This window comes from Chlamydotis macqueenii, chromosome 15, assembly GCF_036417535.1.
Source record: "Chlamydotis macqueenii isolate bChlMac1 chromosome 15, bChlMac1.mat, whole genome shotgun sequence".
In the NCBI taxonomy this organism is placed as follows: domain Eukaryota; kingdom Metazoa; phylum Chordata; class Aves; order Otidiformes; family Otididae; genus Chlamydotis; species Chlamydotis macqueenii.
Window position 1 is genome coordinate 1,879,043 of NC_141570.1, and position 14,195 is coordinate 1,893,237.

The window sequence follows — 14,195 nt, forward strand, 5'->3', positions numbered from 1 at the left end:
CTCTGCTTGGCCCAGCTCATCAAGTTGCAACAAATGTAGAGCCTGGCTTCCCTGCTGACAAAGCCAGGCTTAAATCAAAGAGCATTTTGACTTCTATGCGCCAGAGGCTGGTTCTGTTCGGATGTAACAGCTCAATGTTCATTTCAGCTGCCCTCGTTTCCTTAGGTTTCCTTTACATGGAATCTGAATTGTGTCCACAGCCTTTAGGCCTCCTTATACGAAGATCTTTTACGTGTGCTTTAAGCCGCTGGCTGCAGTCAAAATATAGTGAAACAAAATGCCTGCACGTTTGCAGGATTGGTACCTAGTGAGGTGGTGTACAAGTATGCAGTGGTGTGCTGCAGATGCATGCAGCTGGAGAAGCTGATAGAAAAATGTCTATTTTTCTTCTGCAACATGTTCTCCTTTCTTTTTACCACATGATTAGAAGTATCCTGGACCATGCTGATCTTTCACAGAGGTGCTCGTCTTTGGGCTACAGTAATTTTCTTTGCAAGACTCTCCAAATGCACTTTGAAAAACAAAGTGGATATTAAGATCTGGCTCCAATAAATGGAAGCACTTAACTTCAGTGCTTGCACTAAATAACCCATCTGGTTTTGTTAGAAATTAGTCAGTTCTGTGCAACCTTTGAAAATGGTAAGTTTTGATGTTTGCAGGGGAAGGGTTTTTTTAATTATATTTTACAGCTTTGTCACTCCATTGAATTGAAAGAGAACTCACTGTCATGCAAACTGGTAGAGCGCGTTGGATCAGTTGGAGTTTGGAAAGGGAAAAGTTACACAGCACGGCTTTACAACAGCTGGAAACAGTTAAAAACTCAACTGTTGCACTGCACTGTATAAGTAATGGCAATTGCTGCAGTTAGATTTTTTTTTTTTAATAATTAAAACCATATTTAAATCAGTAAAAGTAAAGACAAGTTTACTGGTGATCTTTACCAATGAGCTGCTTTATTCTTGATCTTTTGTATTATTTCACTTTTAGAAATGTATTTAAAGTTCAGTTTAGGAAAAAAAATCTGCTAAGCATCTGGCACACTTCCTGCTGCATTATGCTCCTTGGAGTGGGAGGGAAAGCAATCCTCATTTAATTTGTACATGTGAAAAATGCACGGAGGAATCGTGAAACTAATCTAAAAAGCAAACATCTTTTTATTGTAGAATACCCCAAGGAGAGAAATTATTTCTGAGGCCACAATTCTTGATTTACTGTTACACATACATCTTTGATTTCACATAGCATGGCTGAGCTTTAGCTCCTGCATCACCATTTTAACGGTTTAATTTTTAATGCTTATTTTAAGGCAATACATAGGTAAAGCTCAAAACATCAGCAGAACAGAAGAGTGCACACAGTGACAACCAGCCCAGCTCCCCTCCCCGGCTGTTCGGCACGCTGTCTCCACCGACAGATCCGAGGTACGGTTTGGCATTAACCATCTGCCCCAAGTCGGACTCCAGCTTCACAGCCTCAGAGGAGGCCCGAGCCTCCACGGAAATGGGGCTGTTCTGGTAAAATGCCTTTCGAGCTCATTGGTTATGTGTCTTTGCGTGACAGTCCATTAGATGCTTGGGCCATGTAAGTGTTCAATGTACGGGACAGCTTGCGTGTCTCTTCATTCACCAGATGTTCCCAAAAGAGCCGCCTCCTACACAGGCAGGGTTCCCAGCTCCTGGTCAGGATCCTCGCGTCTGCTGAGCCACCTTAAACCGCATGGAGAGGACACCGCTTATCCCAGCCTCTATCTCGTCGTTGGCCTGCACAGACCCAACTCCTTTGGGAGACCCCGTCAGAATCAAGTCCCCTTCTTCCAGGGCGACTATTTCGCTGATGTAGCTGATCAGGTAAGGGATGGAGAAGATCATGGAGGAGGTCTCCCCCTCCTGCCTCAGCTTTCCGTTCACCTTGAGCCAGATCTTCAGCTTGTGAGGGTCTGGGATCTTCTCCTTGGGCACAAAGTCACTGACTGGGCAAGACGAAATGAAGCCCTTGGCCAAGGTCCAGGGCAGACCCTTCTTTTTGCACTCCTCCTGCGTGTCCCTGGCCGTCATGTCCAAGCAGAGCGCGTACCCCGCCACGTGCTCCATGGCGGCCTCCTGGGACACGGCCTGGGCTCTCTTCCCGATCACCACCCCCAGCTCCACTTCGTGGTGCAGGTTGTTGCAGTAGTAGGGCCGGAGGATGGGCGAGCCTTCGCGCACGTAGGCCGAGGAAGGCTTGAGGAAGAAGAGGGGCTCCCGGGGCAGCGCGCTCCCCATCTCCTTGGCGTGCTCGGCGTAGTTGCGCCCCACGCAGACGATGTTCCTGCCCCACTCCCAGAAAAGGGACAAGGGTTTGGAGGAGGCCATGGCCCGCCGGCGCCCCTCCTTCCCCGGGGACCGCGGGGCGTCCTTGGGGCGTCCTTGCCGGGCCCGCAGCCGCCTCTCCTCCGCCCCGCTCTCCTTCCTACCCTCCGCCTCCTTACCAGGGTTAACAAATCGCCCGGCCCGGCCGTCCCGAGAGGCAACGGGGAGGGAAGGAGGGGCCCGGGCGGGCCGAGCGCCGCCCCCGCCGCACGCCGGGCCGGGGCCGCGGGCCGGGTCCGTGGGCCGGGTCCGTGGCCGTACCGGCCACCGCCTCCCCGGGGTGGGCCGCAGGGCGGGGAGCAAAGGTAACCGGGGCCGGGCCTGGGCAGCGGGCGGGGCGAGCCGCACCATGCTCGGCGGGGGCTGGCGGGGCCTGGGCACCGCCCTGGCGGCCTTGGGAGCTGGGGCCCTGCTCCGAGCCGGTACGTGGGGCCCGGCGCCGGGGCTGCACCCCGGTAGGAGCCGCGGGGCCGGGCAGGAGCCTCCTGGGGCTGGGCCGGGACGCGGGGGGCCGGGCCGGGGCGTGGTGGCGGTGGGATGTCCCCTTGCAGCGGGGCTGGGCTCTATGCGGTGACCCCCTTGCAGCCGGGACCGGGGCGGGGTGTGCGATGCCCCCCGTGCAGCAGGGACCGGGGGTTGGGGGCCGTGCGAAGCCCCCGTGCAGCCGGCAGCCGCGGGGGGCTGCGGGCACCCGGCCTTGGGCTTCAGCCCGGCTGGCAGCCGGTGTCCCCCGCCTCCCCGGTGAGCTCGGAAGTTTGACGGTGGTTTTTCTCTTCTGGTTTCCCGGCTCAAGGGGTGCGCCGAGGTTTTTGAGCTGACTCACAGCCCCAAGTAGGTCAGTATCTGCTCAGCTGGAGCCTGGCGCTGTCGGTGGCTTTTCGCATCCGTAACCCATCCAGGAGGCTCCTACGGAGTTCCTGGCTGGCAAAGTGGCGGTCATGGCTCTGGGAGCAGGGCTTGGGGGACAGGAGCTGGCATTTAAACTGGATTTGATGGCTGACAGATTGTCTTGGCAATGTAAACAAAACCCCCAAATCTCTGCATTTAAATCTAAGGCCTAAATTTTGAAAGCATCTTCTTGAACTAGAGCTTGAGCTTTAGCTTCACAGTGTCTCTGGGAAATCTTGGTAGAGGCTTTTTCAATCTCTCCAATTTTGAGACCTGGCCTTAACGAGTGAGAATCCATTGGAGTTAAATGCCAGACTTGGAAACCCGGGTGCTATCTTGGGAACAAGTATGTCAAACCGAGTAGCCAGCAGCTCGTGGCGTGTGCCAGGCAGGCGGGTTGAGTGGGAGTGGGAGTTACCTGGGGTGTGTGGAGCCAACTCGCTCGGTATCCAAAAAATATCTGCATGCAGAGTATGTAAAAAGAGAAAGCAGTGTTTCTTCTTGTGAGGCAACGCAGTGATGCTCATCTGAGTATTTATGTGCTGTCATTTCTGAGTCACGGTCGTGTTTGAAATAGGAATTTTCCACTCTTTTCTGTAATAAAAGGAGTAAGACAAAGTGCTATAGAGAAAATGTATGAAGCACCCCTTGTCTGAGGGAAACTACTGTTAAACTGTGCTGCTGCTTGCTTGCCTCAGTCTCCAGCGTGTATGCATTTATGCAACAACACTAACACTTCCCATCTGCAAACCCTTTCCTCTTGGCGACTGAAGCTGCGCTAACGAACAGTTCTAGAAAGCTGAAGCCCGTGATTCATAGGCTGCTGGTGCTCTGCTCTTCCCTGTCCTCTCAGCTTCAGGCGTGAAGCCAGGAAGGACGCATTACAAAACTGAGCAAAAATTAAGTCATCAGTCATTAATTTTGGAGCAGACCTACACACGTTACAGCGCTCCTGAAATGATCCGTGTTCGTGCTGGGCCAGGACAGGGGTCATGTATCGCTTGGGGAGCTTCCTCGAGCAGAACGGGGGCTGAGAACGCGCCCTCCTCGCACGAGCAGCGCTGGGCGTGCGTGAGAGCGAGGTCTGCTGGCTGAGTGGGCAGGCCGGAGAGGTGCAGCTCAGCTCAGATGGGAATTCAGAACGAGCATCACACTTTGTGGATGTTTTCTCATTCCTTTGTTCAAATTACATTTTAGAAAACATTTCCTTATGCGGTAGAGCTTGTTTGTTTGTTTTGTAAGAATTGTGAGTTAAACATGCAGAGACTTTGGGATCGTGGCCAAGGTTAGAAATGGTTCACAGAAAGAAAACATGTGAATAATTCCTTTGACTTGAAGTTAAGGTTGTGTTTTCTTTTCTTTGTTGTTTGTTTGTTTTTAGATTTTTTTTTCTCCCCCAGTTTGCATCTAGCATGCAGACAAACACGCAGTATACACAGCTCTTGTGACTGATAGTGTCCAAATGTGCTTCATGTTAGGGTGCAGTTAAAGAGCAATTTGTTGTTTGTTTTTCTTTTTTTTTTTCCTATAAAGGAATAGTAAGGGTATTTTTTTATTGTTTTGTGCTTTTTTCAAAAGGACTTTTCTGCTCCAGAGGAACGCTTGGCAGGTATGGATGCTTTTCTCAATACTATGTGCCTTCACCATCACATACCCAGCGCATGCCTACGGTGTCGTGCCTTGGGGTTTTCTTTGCGGCACTGCGTTTAATTTTACTGCAGTCTTCCCTCCTTACCCCCCTTCCCTCATAAGTGAGTGAGATGGTGGAGGTAGAAGAGGAAAAAGTTTGGGGCAGGACAGTTGTACCAGAGGGGCCTTACAGCTCCCGCTGCCCCGGGGCTGGGTTTTGCAGCAGCTGCATGCCCCAGTTGGAACTGGGATCTTGGTTTTGCAACTCTGTTGGCCCTGTCGGTCTGTGGGGCCTCTTCTCTCTAAAGCAGCCCTTATCAGAGGTGTGCAGGGCTGACCTGGGAGTTTTGGGAGAGTGGGGCGGGTTGATTAGGAGCGTGGTGACCCCTCCCTTTGGCACTGATGGAGGTGACCAAGCACCGAGCGCCGGGAGCCTTAGGGAGTCAGTGGTGCAAAAAGAGTCAGCGGCTGAGCCAGCACAGCTCTGATCAGCACAGTTACCTTCAGAGGTGCGCGAGGGCCTCGGGCGCTGAGACAACAGGTTTCTGACTTGCAGAGCCTGACGCCCCTTTCCCTGCGCGTGTGTGGACCCAGGCCTGTGTTGCAGGGCCCCAGCAATGGAAGACCTTGTCCTCTTGGTTCCGTTCCTTTTTTTTTTTTATGGCAGAGCCTCTTAGGGCTTGGTTGTTTCTTTGAGAACTGTTTATCTGTGAGTTGGACAGTGGAGCCCACATTATTTGCATCTGGAATTAGGTTTGCTTTTTGGATTTGATTAAACATTTAACCAAAAGCAAATAGGGAAGCGCTGCTGTTGCATCAAGGTAGCCCACGAGCAAGAAACCTGCCCGTGGTGCGTGCCTGGTACTGGGCCAGGTGGGAGCCTTGCCCTCCATGCAGAGAGCCTGTCTTCTCTCCATGCGCTGTGCAGGATGTGATTTCCCCAAGTAACGAACCAGATATTTCTGTTGTAGGAGTGTGTGTGTTTCTGTTATTTCTCCCCCCACCCCACCCCTTTTTGTCTTTTGGCTGTCGCATGGCAGTTTGTGCTTTTTTTTTTTGCAAAGTCATTGTCACAGGCTGACCTTTGTCCAGCTGTTCCCTCTCTGTTCTGATTTCCTGACCCTTGAAATCTTCTCTTCAGTCGAGGTACAGCGCTTTGCCTACATGAGCACATCTCTGGGAGCAAAGTGTCCTGTCCTCTTCGCTGCAGCTGCAGGGCACCAAGAGCCTCCCGCCCTGTGGGACACAGCCAGGCACTGAGGCTTTGTCCCGTGGTGCCCTCTCTCCTCTTCCTCTGAAGGAGGCAGGTTGGGCCGTCCCTACCCTTCCTTCTCTGGGGCCATGGACTGGGGGACCTGCTGCGCTCTGTCCCTCGTGTTCCTGTCCTCGCACTAACCTGAGGTTTGCCTGTTTTGGGGTCCCCAGGTCCAGCACAGCTGCGAGCTGTCTTCCTGCACACGGAGCACGAGCGGAGAAAGTCGAAGACGGTCACACAAGCCAACATGAAGGTGGAATTGCTCCCAGCCCTCACAGACAACTACATGTACCTCCTCATCGATGAGGAAACAAAGGAGGCTGCAATAGTTGATCCTGTGCAGCCCCAGAAGGTAACACTGCCCGCTGCCTGCTGCCCTTGTGAGCGGGGTGCTCAGCGCTGCAGGTCTGCGAGATCCTTCCACTAATTCTCTCATCCATGAGGGAATTAGTCACACGCTGAGTCAGGCGTAGGGGAAAGGCAGGAAATACTGGCCATGCGTGGATACGGACAAGGCTTCATGGGCACTCTGCTGCTAGGCTCAGGCAGCTTCTCCTTGACCTGATTTTGGTTTTTTGCCCGTAGTCTGGTGTAGTGCAGAAAAAAGGAAATGGGACTGAGGGCTTAGTCATGGCTAGTTGGATCAGAGACCTTGTGTCCTGGTCCTTAACTGTGACTTGGAGAGGAATGAGCTCTCTGCAGAGTTGCTGGTGTGGCTTTCAAACCTCAGAGCAGTTGTGTCCAGGTTATGCCAGGCACCAGGTGTGCTGTGAAGTCATTTAATGTGAGTTTTAATGCTCTTGCTGTGCCCTGTACCTGCAGGTTTTGGATGCAGTCAAAAAGCACGGCGTGAAGCTGACCACCGTCTTGACCACCCATCATCACTGGTAACTATCTGCTGTAGTCAAGAATTGTTGCTTTTCTGGATCAAATTGGTCTTCTCTAAGCAGGAGCTTAGGTGTGAGGAGAAGGATCAGAGCTCAGGAAGTGTTCCTTTGGGCTTCTATGACCAGGTGCATTGCCTAGACTGCAAGCTCTGTGTGTCAGTGCCTTTAACCTCTAAAATGCTGACTTCTTCCAGATGGCCAGTGAAATAAATGTGTGTGAAGGTAGCTGTGGAGCGCAGGAGGGAGCACACTCGCACTGAGGTGCTAGGACATGCCCGGAAGGCATGCCACTCAGTCAGCAGTTGTGGGAGGATTACCTGGGTTGCAGATTAACTCTGCCACGGACATAAAGATGAATGTTTTGCTTTGGCAGTTTTGCAGCGTGCTGAACCTGAGTAATCTCTCCCATGGGCCGTAGCGGAGCCATCTCTGTGGCTGGAGAGCCCTGATCTGGGAGGACCAGCACCATGAGCAAACGCCGAGCTGTTTGGACATCTGTGTGCCTGCTCCACAGTGTCTTGTGGGACAGTGAATAACATATCTCCCAGTTATCCCAGTCTCTCCTTGTCCTAGTTACTGGAGAGTTGACTGTAAGCCCCTGAGGCTGGTGTTTCCCAATGAGATATGAACTTGTGGGAGACTGTCTTCCCCCTCTCACTGCCCTAGTTACCGGAGGAATTATCTCCACTTGTGCTGATGTGGCAGATCCTTTGATATGAGGACAGTGTTAGATACTGGGAGACTGCAATGAGTTAGAAAGATTTGTCTTCATTCCTGCCCAAATCCATTTTTCTGACCTTCCAGGGACCATGCTGGAGGAAACGAGAAGCTTGTAAAGATGGAGGCAGGGTTGCACGTGTATGGAGGAGACAGCAGAGTGGGAGCACTGACACAGAAAGTGTCGCACCTTACATCACTCAAGGTAAAGGGAGAGAGCTGCAGGATGCGGCTGGGGGCATCTCCCGTTTGTGTCGCAGCTTTAGAGCTGGACTGGTGTAGTCCAACTTGAGTTAACATTGTGGTCACAGCCCTTTTACCTGCTAACATCTCATTTGTAGTTGATAGTTTAACTACAGCTTTCACCCTTTTCCAGCCCTATGAACCACAATCCCCTGTCTCCTTTTGGCCGGTGAGAACGTTGGCATGGCTCAGACACCTGCGTTGCCTGGGGCGTGCTGGGTGTCCCAGCGCTCCTTGACAGCTGCCTTAACTGGGGTGGTCACGGTGTGAAAGGACAGGGCTTCTGCTCCGCTTAGAGCCTAATTGGCACCGAACAAATGCAAGTGGTCCTGTCTGAACGACGGCTGAAATACAGAGTGAAGAGCAAGTGGGCCAGCGGTGCTAGCTGCCTGCGTTGCTTTTCCAGAGCTAAAGCAGCAAACCGTGTTGGAACCTAGCTGATTGTTTACAGACGAGCTGGCAGATGACATAAACTGCTGTGAAATGTGCAGGCTGGCATGAATGTCACTGCTCGTCTTGCGGTGCACCTTTGCAAGGGGGGGGCAGCAGGAAAGAAGGGAGTACAGAAATGCATGGGAAGGTGTGCAAACTAGGGCTGTGGGAGAAACATCCCCTTGGCCTCATGAATGTGTTTAATCCTTCCCTTTTCGTGAGTGTCATCCACTTCTTCCCTTCAGCTTCAATTTTGTTTGGAGCTTTTTATACTTGATTAACTTTGTTTAGGATTTTGTGTTGCTCTGGATCTCTTTGCTCTTGCTGCCAAGCAGACGCTGAGTCACTCTGCATGTAAATGAAAGAATCTGGCAGTTCTCTTTGTCACAACACCTGCTGGGAGGAAACGGCTCCCTTCCAAGTCCCTGCCATAAAACCCTCTTGCTGGACTCTCCCAGGAGCAGAGCTGATGTTTACTGGCCAGCTATGTGAGAATTTGCCTGTAGGACTATACAGCACTGTAATAGTTGCAATTCTTTTCAAATGCTAGCAAACAGTAGCTAAAGCTCTAGTCTTCTGCCTTCTTCTCAGGTGGGATCTCTTAATGTGAAATGCCTCTGTACGCCGTGTCACACTTCTGGACACATCTGTTATTATGTGACTAAGCCAAATAGCTCCGAGCCACCTGCTGTTTTTACAGGTGAGGAGTTGGGAGGTTGCATTGCCGGCAGTCTGCCTTGCAAAGAGCCAAGCTGCCCCTCTGCCTGTGCGCTCCTGACTCGGGATGTGCATTCGTCCCCTGCTGCTGGTGCAGCTGGTTAACAGCCACATCCTGCCCCCTTTACTAAGAGCTACCAAGTAGTAATTGTAGATGAATCTGGTGAAAATCCTCTGGATTTGGAAATCATTGCTGGACACGCAAGCAACATCAAGAGTGAGCCCTGGCTGAGTCCTACATCTAGCGTTTTCTTCCTCGAAACAAGAGCTGTTGTTTTACTGTCTCAGGCCAAACTGTGGCTTGATTTCAAAATTTGTTGCTTTTCCTTATCTGTACTCATATCTGTGAAAAAAAAAAAAAAAAAACCTGAGAGAAGTTAAAGTAGGGGAGTAGGAGAGGGCTGGTGCTCCATCTCTGGCAGCCAGGTTCTGGATCCTGTTTTGGAGAGTTGGGTTCCCCCTTCCCTGAGGGTGCGCTGAGTCTCCCCAGGCTGGCGGGCGTGCTCCAGAGCTTGCACCAGCTGCTGTGTGGAAGAAGGAATTGTTTAAGCAAGATTTTTAGGGGGCACTGGGGAGAAAATGCAGAGGCGATTCGTCTTTGTTCAGCTTCATAGCAAAGAGGACAAGTGTTCCTTGTCCACTCTAGAAAAGGCGAGAGGGGACAGCATAGTGCCCGCAGGTAGGGAAGCGCTGGCACGGTTTGCCTGGCGAGGCTGTGGGGTTTCCTGCATTAGAAGTTGCGTTTGCCACGTGGGTTTACGTAGCGCTGAGCCTGTGCAGGGCAGCAGCGTAGCCTGGCTCTCCCCGAGCCTTCTGCTGAGCTGCAGCGAGGAGAGCAATGGCAGGACCGAGCCCTCGGGGACCATGCGAGGAGCCCTGTCTGGTCCTGACGCCATGTCCCGTCTCCCTTGCAGGTGACACGCTGTTTGTGGCTGGTTGTGGGAAATTCTTCGAGGGAACCCCGGAGGAAATGTACAGAGCGCTGATTGAGATTTTGGGCAGCTTGGACCCCAAAACGGTATGAACCTCTCCTTTTGTGCTAGCAAGTTAAGCGGCCAGAAACTGCTGCAGACATCAGATAAACTGGCTTCCTAATAACACTGTTGTTCAAAGAGAGAATTTCTCATGTGTTGAAGGAATGAATGCTTACATCAGGAATTGTCTTTGTTGCTGAAAAGCTGGAGTCCTCTGGGAAGGAAATGCCTACTCCAAATACGTTTGTGCTTTGTGGGGAAAGAGTAGGGACTGCTTATTAAAAGAAAAGCCAGTGAGCTGGGACGCCTGGGCTCTTTCGTCAGGCTTGCCATTAAATTGTCAGCTAATGCTGGCTGATAATTCCTGGCACTTGTGTGCGTGCTGTACTGTAACATTGATGATGGTACCCGGCACTCTGCTTTTGCCCCTTCAGAGTTAGCCAGTGTCGCTCTTCCTTTCTCTCCCTAGAGAGTTTACTGCGGTCACGAATACACGATCAACAATCTCAAGTTTGCTCGGCACGTTGAACCCGATAACGCCGCTATCCAGGAAAAGCTTGCTTGGGCCAAGGTAAGCTGGGTCATCCTTTCCCTAGACTTGATGCTTTCATGGAGGCAGAGCCTCTCTGAGGAGGCAGAGGAGAGAAGACAGTGCTGGGGAGAAAGAGGCCGTGGAAAGGGAGTTAAGAGCCACGAGCCGCAGTATGCCGTGCGTCCAGGGGAGCGATGTGCTGGGGAAGCGGTTTGTGTGTGGCCCAGAGAAGATGGTTTGCTGCCTGGTGGAGACGTGACCCTCCCTGGAAACTTCTTGGTACAATTACAGGCTGGGAGGATCAGCTCTGTCCCACGTCTCTCCCTGTGCACCTCAGTGCTTGTCTGCCTGGCTGTGTGCGTGGCCTGAGAAGCAGCTCAGACAGCATGGTGCAGCACTGACCCTGCATGGTTTATATACATGACATTTCTTCTTCACCAAAACATCAGGCAGAACTCTCTCCCCTGTTACAGGCCAAGTATGACAGTGGTGAGCCGACCATCCCCTCCACCATTGCCGAGGAGTTTACCTACAACCCCTTCATGCGAGTGAGGTATGGAGGAGGTGTGGGTGTGGGAACGGTCCTTGTGTTTGGAGGGGGTATGTGGGAAGCAGGAGGTCTCCAAAGAAAGAGCCGTAAGCAGGAATTACTCTCCTGCCTCACACATTACTGTTGTCATGCCTTCAAGACCCTTCTTAAAACATCTGCCTTCCAAGAATAAGTACGATAAAATGTCCTCGCTGTCCTGGCAGAAGCTGCAGTGAAATTTGAAGGGTTGTGGTGAGCGTGTCTGCCAGTGCTGGAGTCCCTGACTGAGGAGACGGAACAAGCGTCACTGTAATTGTGTTCCTTCACCAAGCAGGGTTAGGCAGGCGGGCGCACCTAAAGGCGCTGTAAGAGCGTTTGCAGTTCCCTCTCGCCAGTGAGTGTTTAAACCAAGGGAGCTGGTAAGCCTGTGCCAAAGCCCTGAGCCTTTGGTCTTCAAGCGCAGCATTTCCCTTTGATGCAGGCGAAACGTGATAGCAGTGACTTCATCTATGAGATTTTTATCTTGCGGTCTCTGCATTTGCTGTCCCTGCTGTTCCCTCCTGGCAGGGAGAAGACAGTTCAGCAGCACGCTGGGGAGACCGACCCCGTCCGGACAATGGGGGCCATCAGAAAAGAGAAGGACAACTTCAGAGTCCCGAAGGACTGAGCGCTCTGCCTGGATCACTTTAATGTCAGCTTAAGTGTAATTTAGACTATCCAGATGTTTTAGGAGTCGAATCCTCTGTTGTGATTGAGACAGTAATATTTAGGTTTTTATTTTGTTTTAATTAAGAAAAAAAAAAGCACTTTGCCCTCGTCGAGATGTTCTACAGCATATTTATATTATGATGAAGAATATTTATCCTTCTATTGCTGGCTCTCAAGCTGTCACACGTGTCACATGCAGATCATTGTACAAGTGTCGGTACGTGCCTCAGAGTCTGGGCTGGGGAAGGGGCAAACCTTGAGGTCTAGGAAAAAGCTCCTGTTATTTCTGTAGGAGCCAGTGGATGTGGGGCCTGAGATCTCTTTATTTAAAACAGAGACAAAATGCAGTAACTACATTGCCAGCTGGAGACTGGAACTTTACTTCCATGCTGCTACTGAAACTCTTCTGAGTCTGTCGCTTCTGGCTCCACTAAAACCAGTTCTCAGTGACAGACCTGCTCTGCCACCGCCAGTTCAGGGCTCCGTTTGTGAGCTACGCGGAGTTGTCTGGCTCTGGGAGTGGCACGCGGGGACTGCCCGCTTTTCCTCTTCTCTCTGACATTCCGTGTCGTGGACTCCAGAAACTTTTCCAGGCAGCGCGCTGGCTTAGGGACTGCACTGTTGCTTATACCCTGTCGCTCCTAAGCCTGTTTGCACTACCTGCTTCCTGCTCTGAGGTGTGACCTGTCTGTTACCTGTGTTAGCACCACACAAATGACGAAGGGATTTGTCTGCTGGCTCAGGATCCTGAGAAGCGCTTGCCTGGTGACTGACTGCGCGCCTAACAGCTGAGCAGTGACGAGACTCCAACAGACGCCTCGCTGCCAATAGCCAGAGCAGCTGCTCTCTACCTTGCTGTGAGTAACGTGGCAAATGAGCATTTGTGAGCTGGGCACTGCTCCCCAGCAAGACAGCGACTGTTCTGGTGAGCCCTGGCAGGAGCCGTGCTGGGCCTGGGAGTCTTTCTTGGCTGGTCCACGGCACGTAAAAGCCGTCTCTGTTCTGGGAGCGGTGCTGTGTGACCCCAGTCTGCAGCCAGCTTGAAAACTGCAGGGAGGGAGCTTCCCCTCAGGCTCTTCTGACGGGGAGTAGCGTGTGAAAGTGGATGAATGGGATAAACTTTGGGGGAAAAATAAATTCAGATTTTCAGCCAGTGAGGCACCCCGCCCTTGCATTGCCCACCCTTCTGCTCGGTGTCTTTAAACAAGAGAGGGGTGGCAGCACCCAGCCTCGCGGGCTTGGCATCTGCGTCTTTAATGCATCTTCCTCCTAATGATAATTTCTTCCTTGTTTCCTGGTCTCGATTGCATACTGCAGATCTGCTCAAGTACAAGAGATTTTTCAGACACATGTTTCGCAGCTGAAGCTGAAGGTTCAGAGGATTTTGGTTCCAGCTTCTCCCCCTCTCCCCAGCGCGCGTTGGTACGCGATGCCACGGTGGGGTCCGTAACCGCCTGGGTGTCGCCGGTGTGCCTTTGGTCTGCTGTTCTAACAAACGCGCTGCGTGGCAGCTGAGCGGGATCTGCTGTAGCGCTGTGTCTCTGTTTGCTTTAAAAAGGTAATTTTTCTGTAGTTCAGAAAGAAAAGCGGTACCTAAAGCTTTCCTGCCTCCTTACCGTGGATGCTGTGCTGCTACAACGGCTCGTGACTGTACTGATGGCTGCTTGAAAAATGAGCAAATAAATACCAGCTGTAAACCCAGCTTCCGCGGGGCCGTCTGGCAGAAGGGGTTTCTTTACTTCACAATTTTCTTTCTTTTTTTTTTTTTTGTACTGGTGATTGGAGTCAACCAACTGGCAGCACCCTTCTACCGAACCCTGGGGTAGCGGTGGCATTTGGGATCCTCTGGGGCTTTATTCAAGGTCTTGTTGCGACTGTGTTTTCTTTTTGAAAGAAGAATGGAGCATGTGCAGTGCTTGTTCCCTGCGTCCTCCTTCATGAGCACCGTTTGGAGGGACCGCAGTCAGCCCTGACCTGGGGCTTGTGCCCGACTGGGACAGGAGCCGGGGCACGGCTGCCTGCCCCGCGCCTTTGGTGCTTTTTGGGCTCGGGTGGGTCGGAGGCCGTCGCTGGAGCTCTGGCTGGGGCATGGACCCTCCAGCGACCTCCCTGCTGTGTCCAGGACCCCGCCGAACCGTCCCAGCGCCTGCGGGAGCCCTCTCCCTCTCGTTTTGGTCCCTCTCCCTCTCGTTTTGGCGTGTTGGCCGTGGGAGAAGCGAGCGTTTTTCCACGCTGGGCCGTGACTTGGTGCTTCGGTGGGCCAGGCTGCAGTTTTGGGTTGGGGGGCTCACCGTGCACCCCAGCCCTTCCTCCTTGCTGGGCTCCTCTGCATCTTC

The 14,195-nt window shown here is 52.2% G+C and overlaps 2 protein-coding genes across 7 annotated transcripts; one reads left to right on the forward strand and one right to left on the reverse strand.

Moving 5' to 3' along the window:
• Positions 1-1,131: 1,131 nt before the first annotated feature.
• FAHD1 (FAH domain containing oxaloacetate decarboxylase 1) lies at positions 1,132-2,351 on the reverse strand. Its single transcript, XM_010123948.2, has one exon. It carries the CDS (start codon positions 2,349-2,351, stop codon positions 1,680-1,682), a length of 672 nt encoding a protein of 223 aa, XP_010122250.2. The 3' UTR covers positions 1,132-1,679.
• On the forward strand, positions 2,302-13,560 carry HAGH (hydroxyacylglutathione hydrolase). 6 transcript variants are annotated; one of them, XM_086759612.1, is made up of 10 exons: positions 2,607-2,653; positions 4,815-4,845; positions 6,291-6,472; positions 6,943-7,007; positions 7,812-7,929; positions 8,991-9,099; positions 10,031-10,134; positions 10,560-10,661; positions 11,096-11,175; positions 11,719-13,560. In XM_086759612.1, the coding sequence occupies exons 3-10, from the start codon at positions 6,368-6,370 to the stop codon at positions 11,816-11,818; spliced, it is 783 nt and encodes a 260-aa protein (XP_086615738.1). In that variant the 5' UTR covers positions 2,607-2,653; positions 4,815-4,845; positions 6,291-6,367; the 3' UTR covers positions 11,819-13,560. The 6 variants fall into 6 exon arrangements, with proteins under 6 accessions (XP_086615734.1, XP_086615738.1, XP_086615736.1 ...); XM_086759608.1 differs by lacking the exon at positions 4,815-4,845 and having other exon boundaries at positions 2,302-2,653; XM_086759610.1 differs by lacking the exons at positions 2,607-2,653; positions 4,815-4,845 and adding an exon at positions 2,680-2,770.
• The last annotated feature ends 635 nt before the right edge of the window (positions 13,561-14,195 follow it).

What these genes read in the sequence shown, in the direction of transcription:
- HAGH (XM_086759608.1), top strand. Translation starts at nt 2,302, where the DNA reads ATGTTCCTGCCCCACTCCCAGAAAAGGGACAAGGGTTTGGAGGAGGCC. An exon ending in ATCCTGTGCAGCCCCAGAAG is followed by an intron (nt 6,473 to 6,942) that starts GTAACACTGCCC and finishes CTGTACCTGCAG; the next exon opens with GTTTTGGATGCAGTCAAAAA. An exon ending in GCCACCTGCTGTTTTTACAG is followed by an intron (nt 9,100 to 10,030) that starts GTGAGGAGTTGG and finishes TCTCCCTTGCAG; the next exon opens with GTGACACGCTGTTTGTGGCT.
- FAHD1 (XM_010123948.2), bottom strand. Translation starts at nt 2,351, where the DNA reads ATGGCCTCCTCCAAACCCTTGTCCCTTTTCTGGGAGTGGGGCAGGAAC.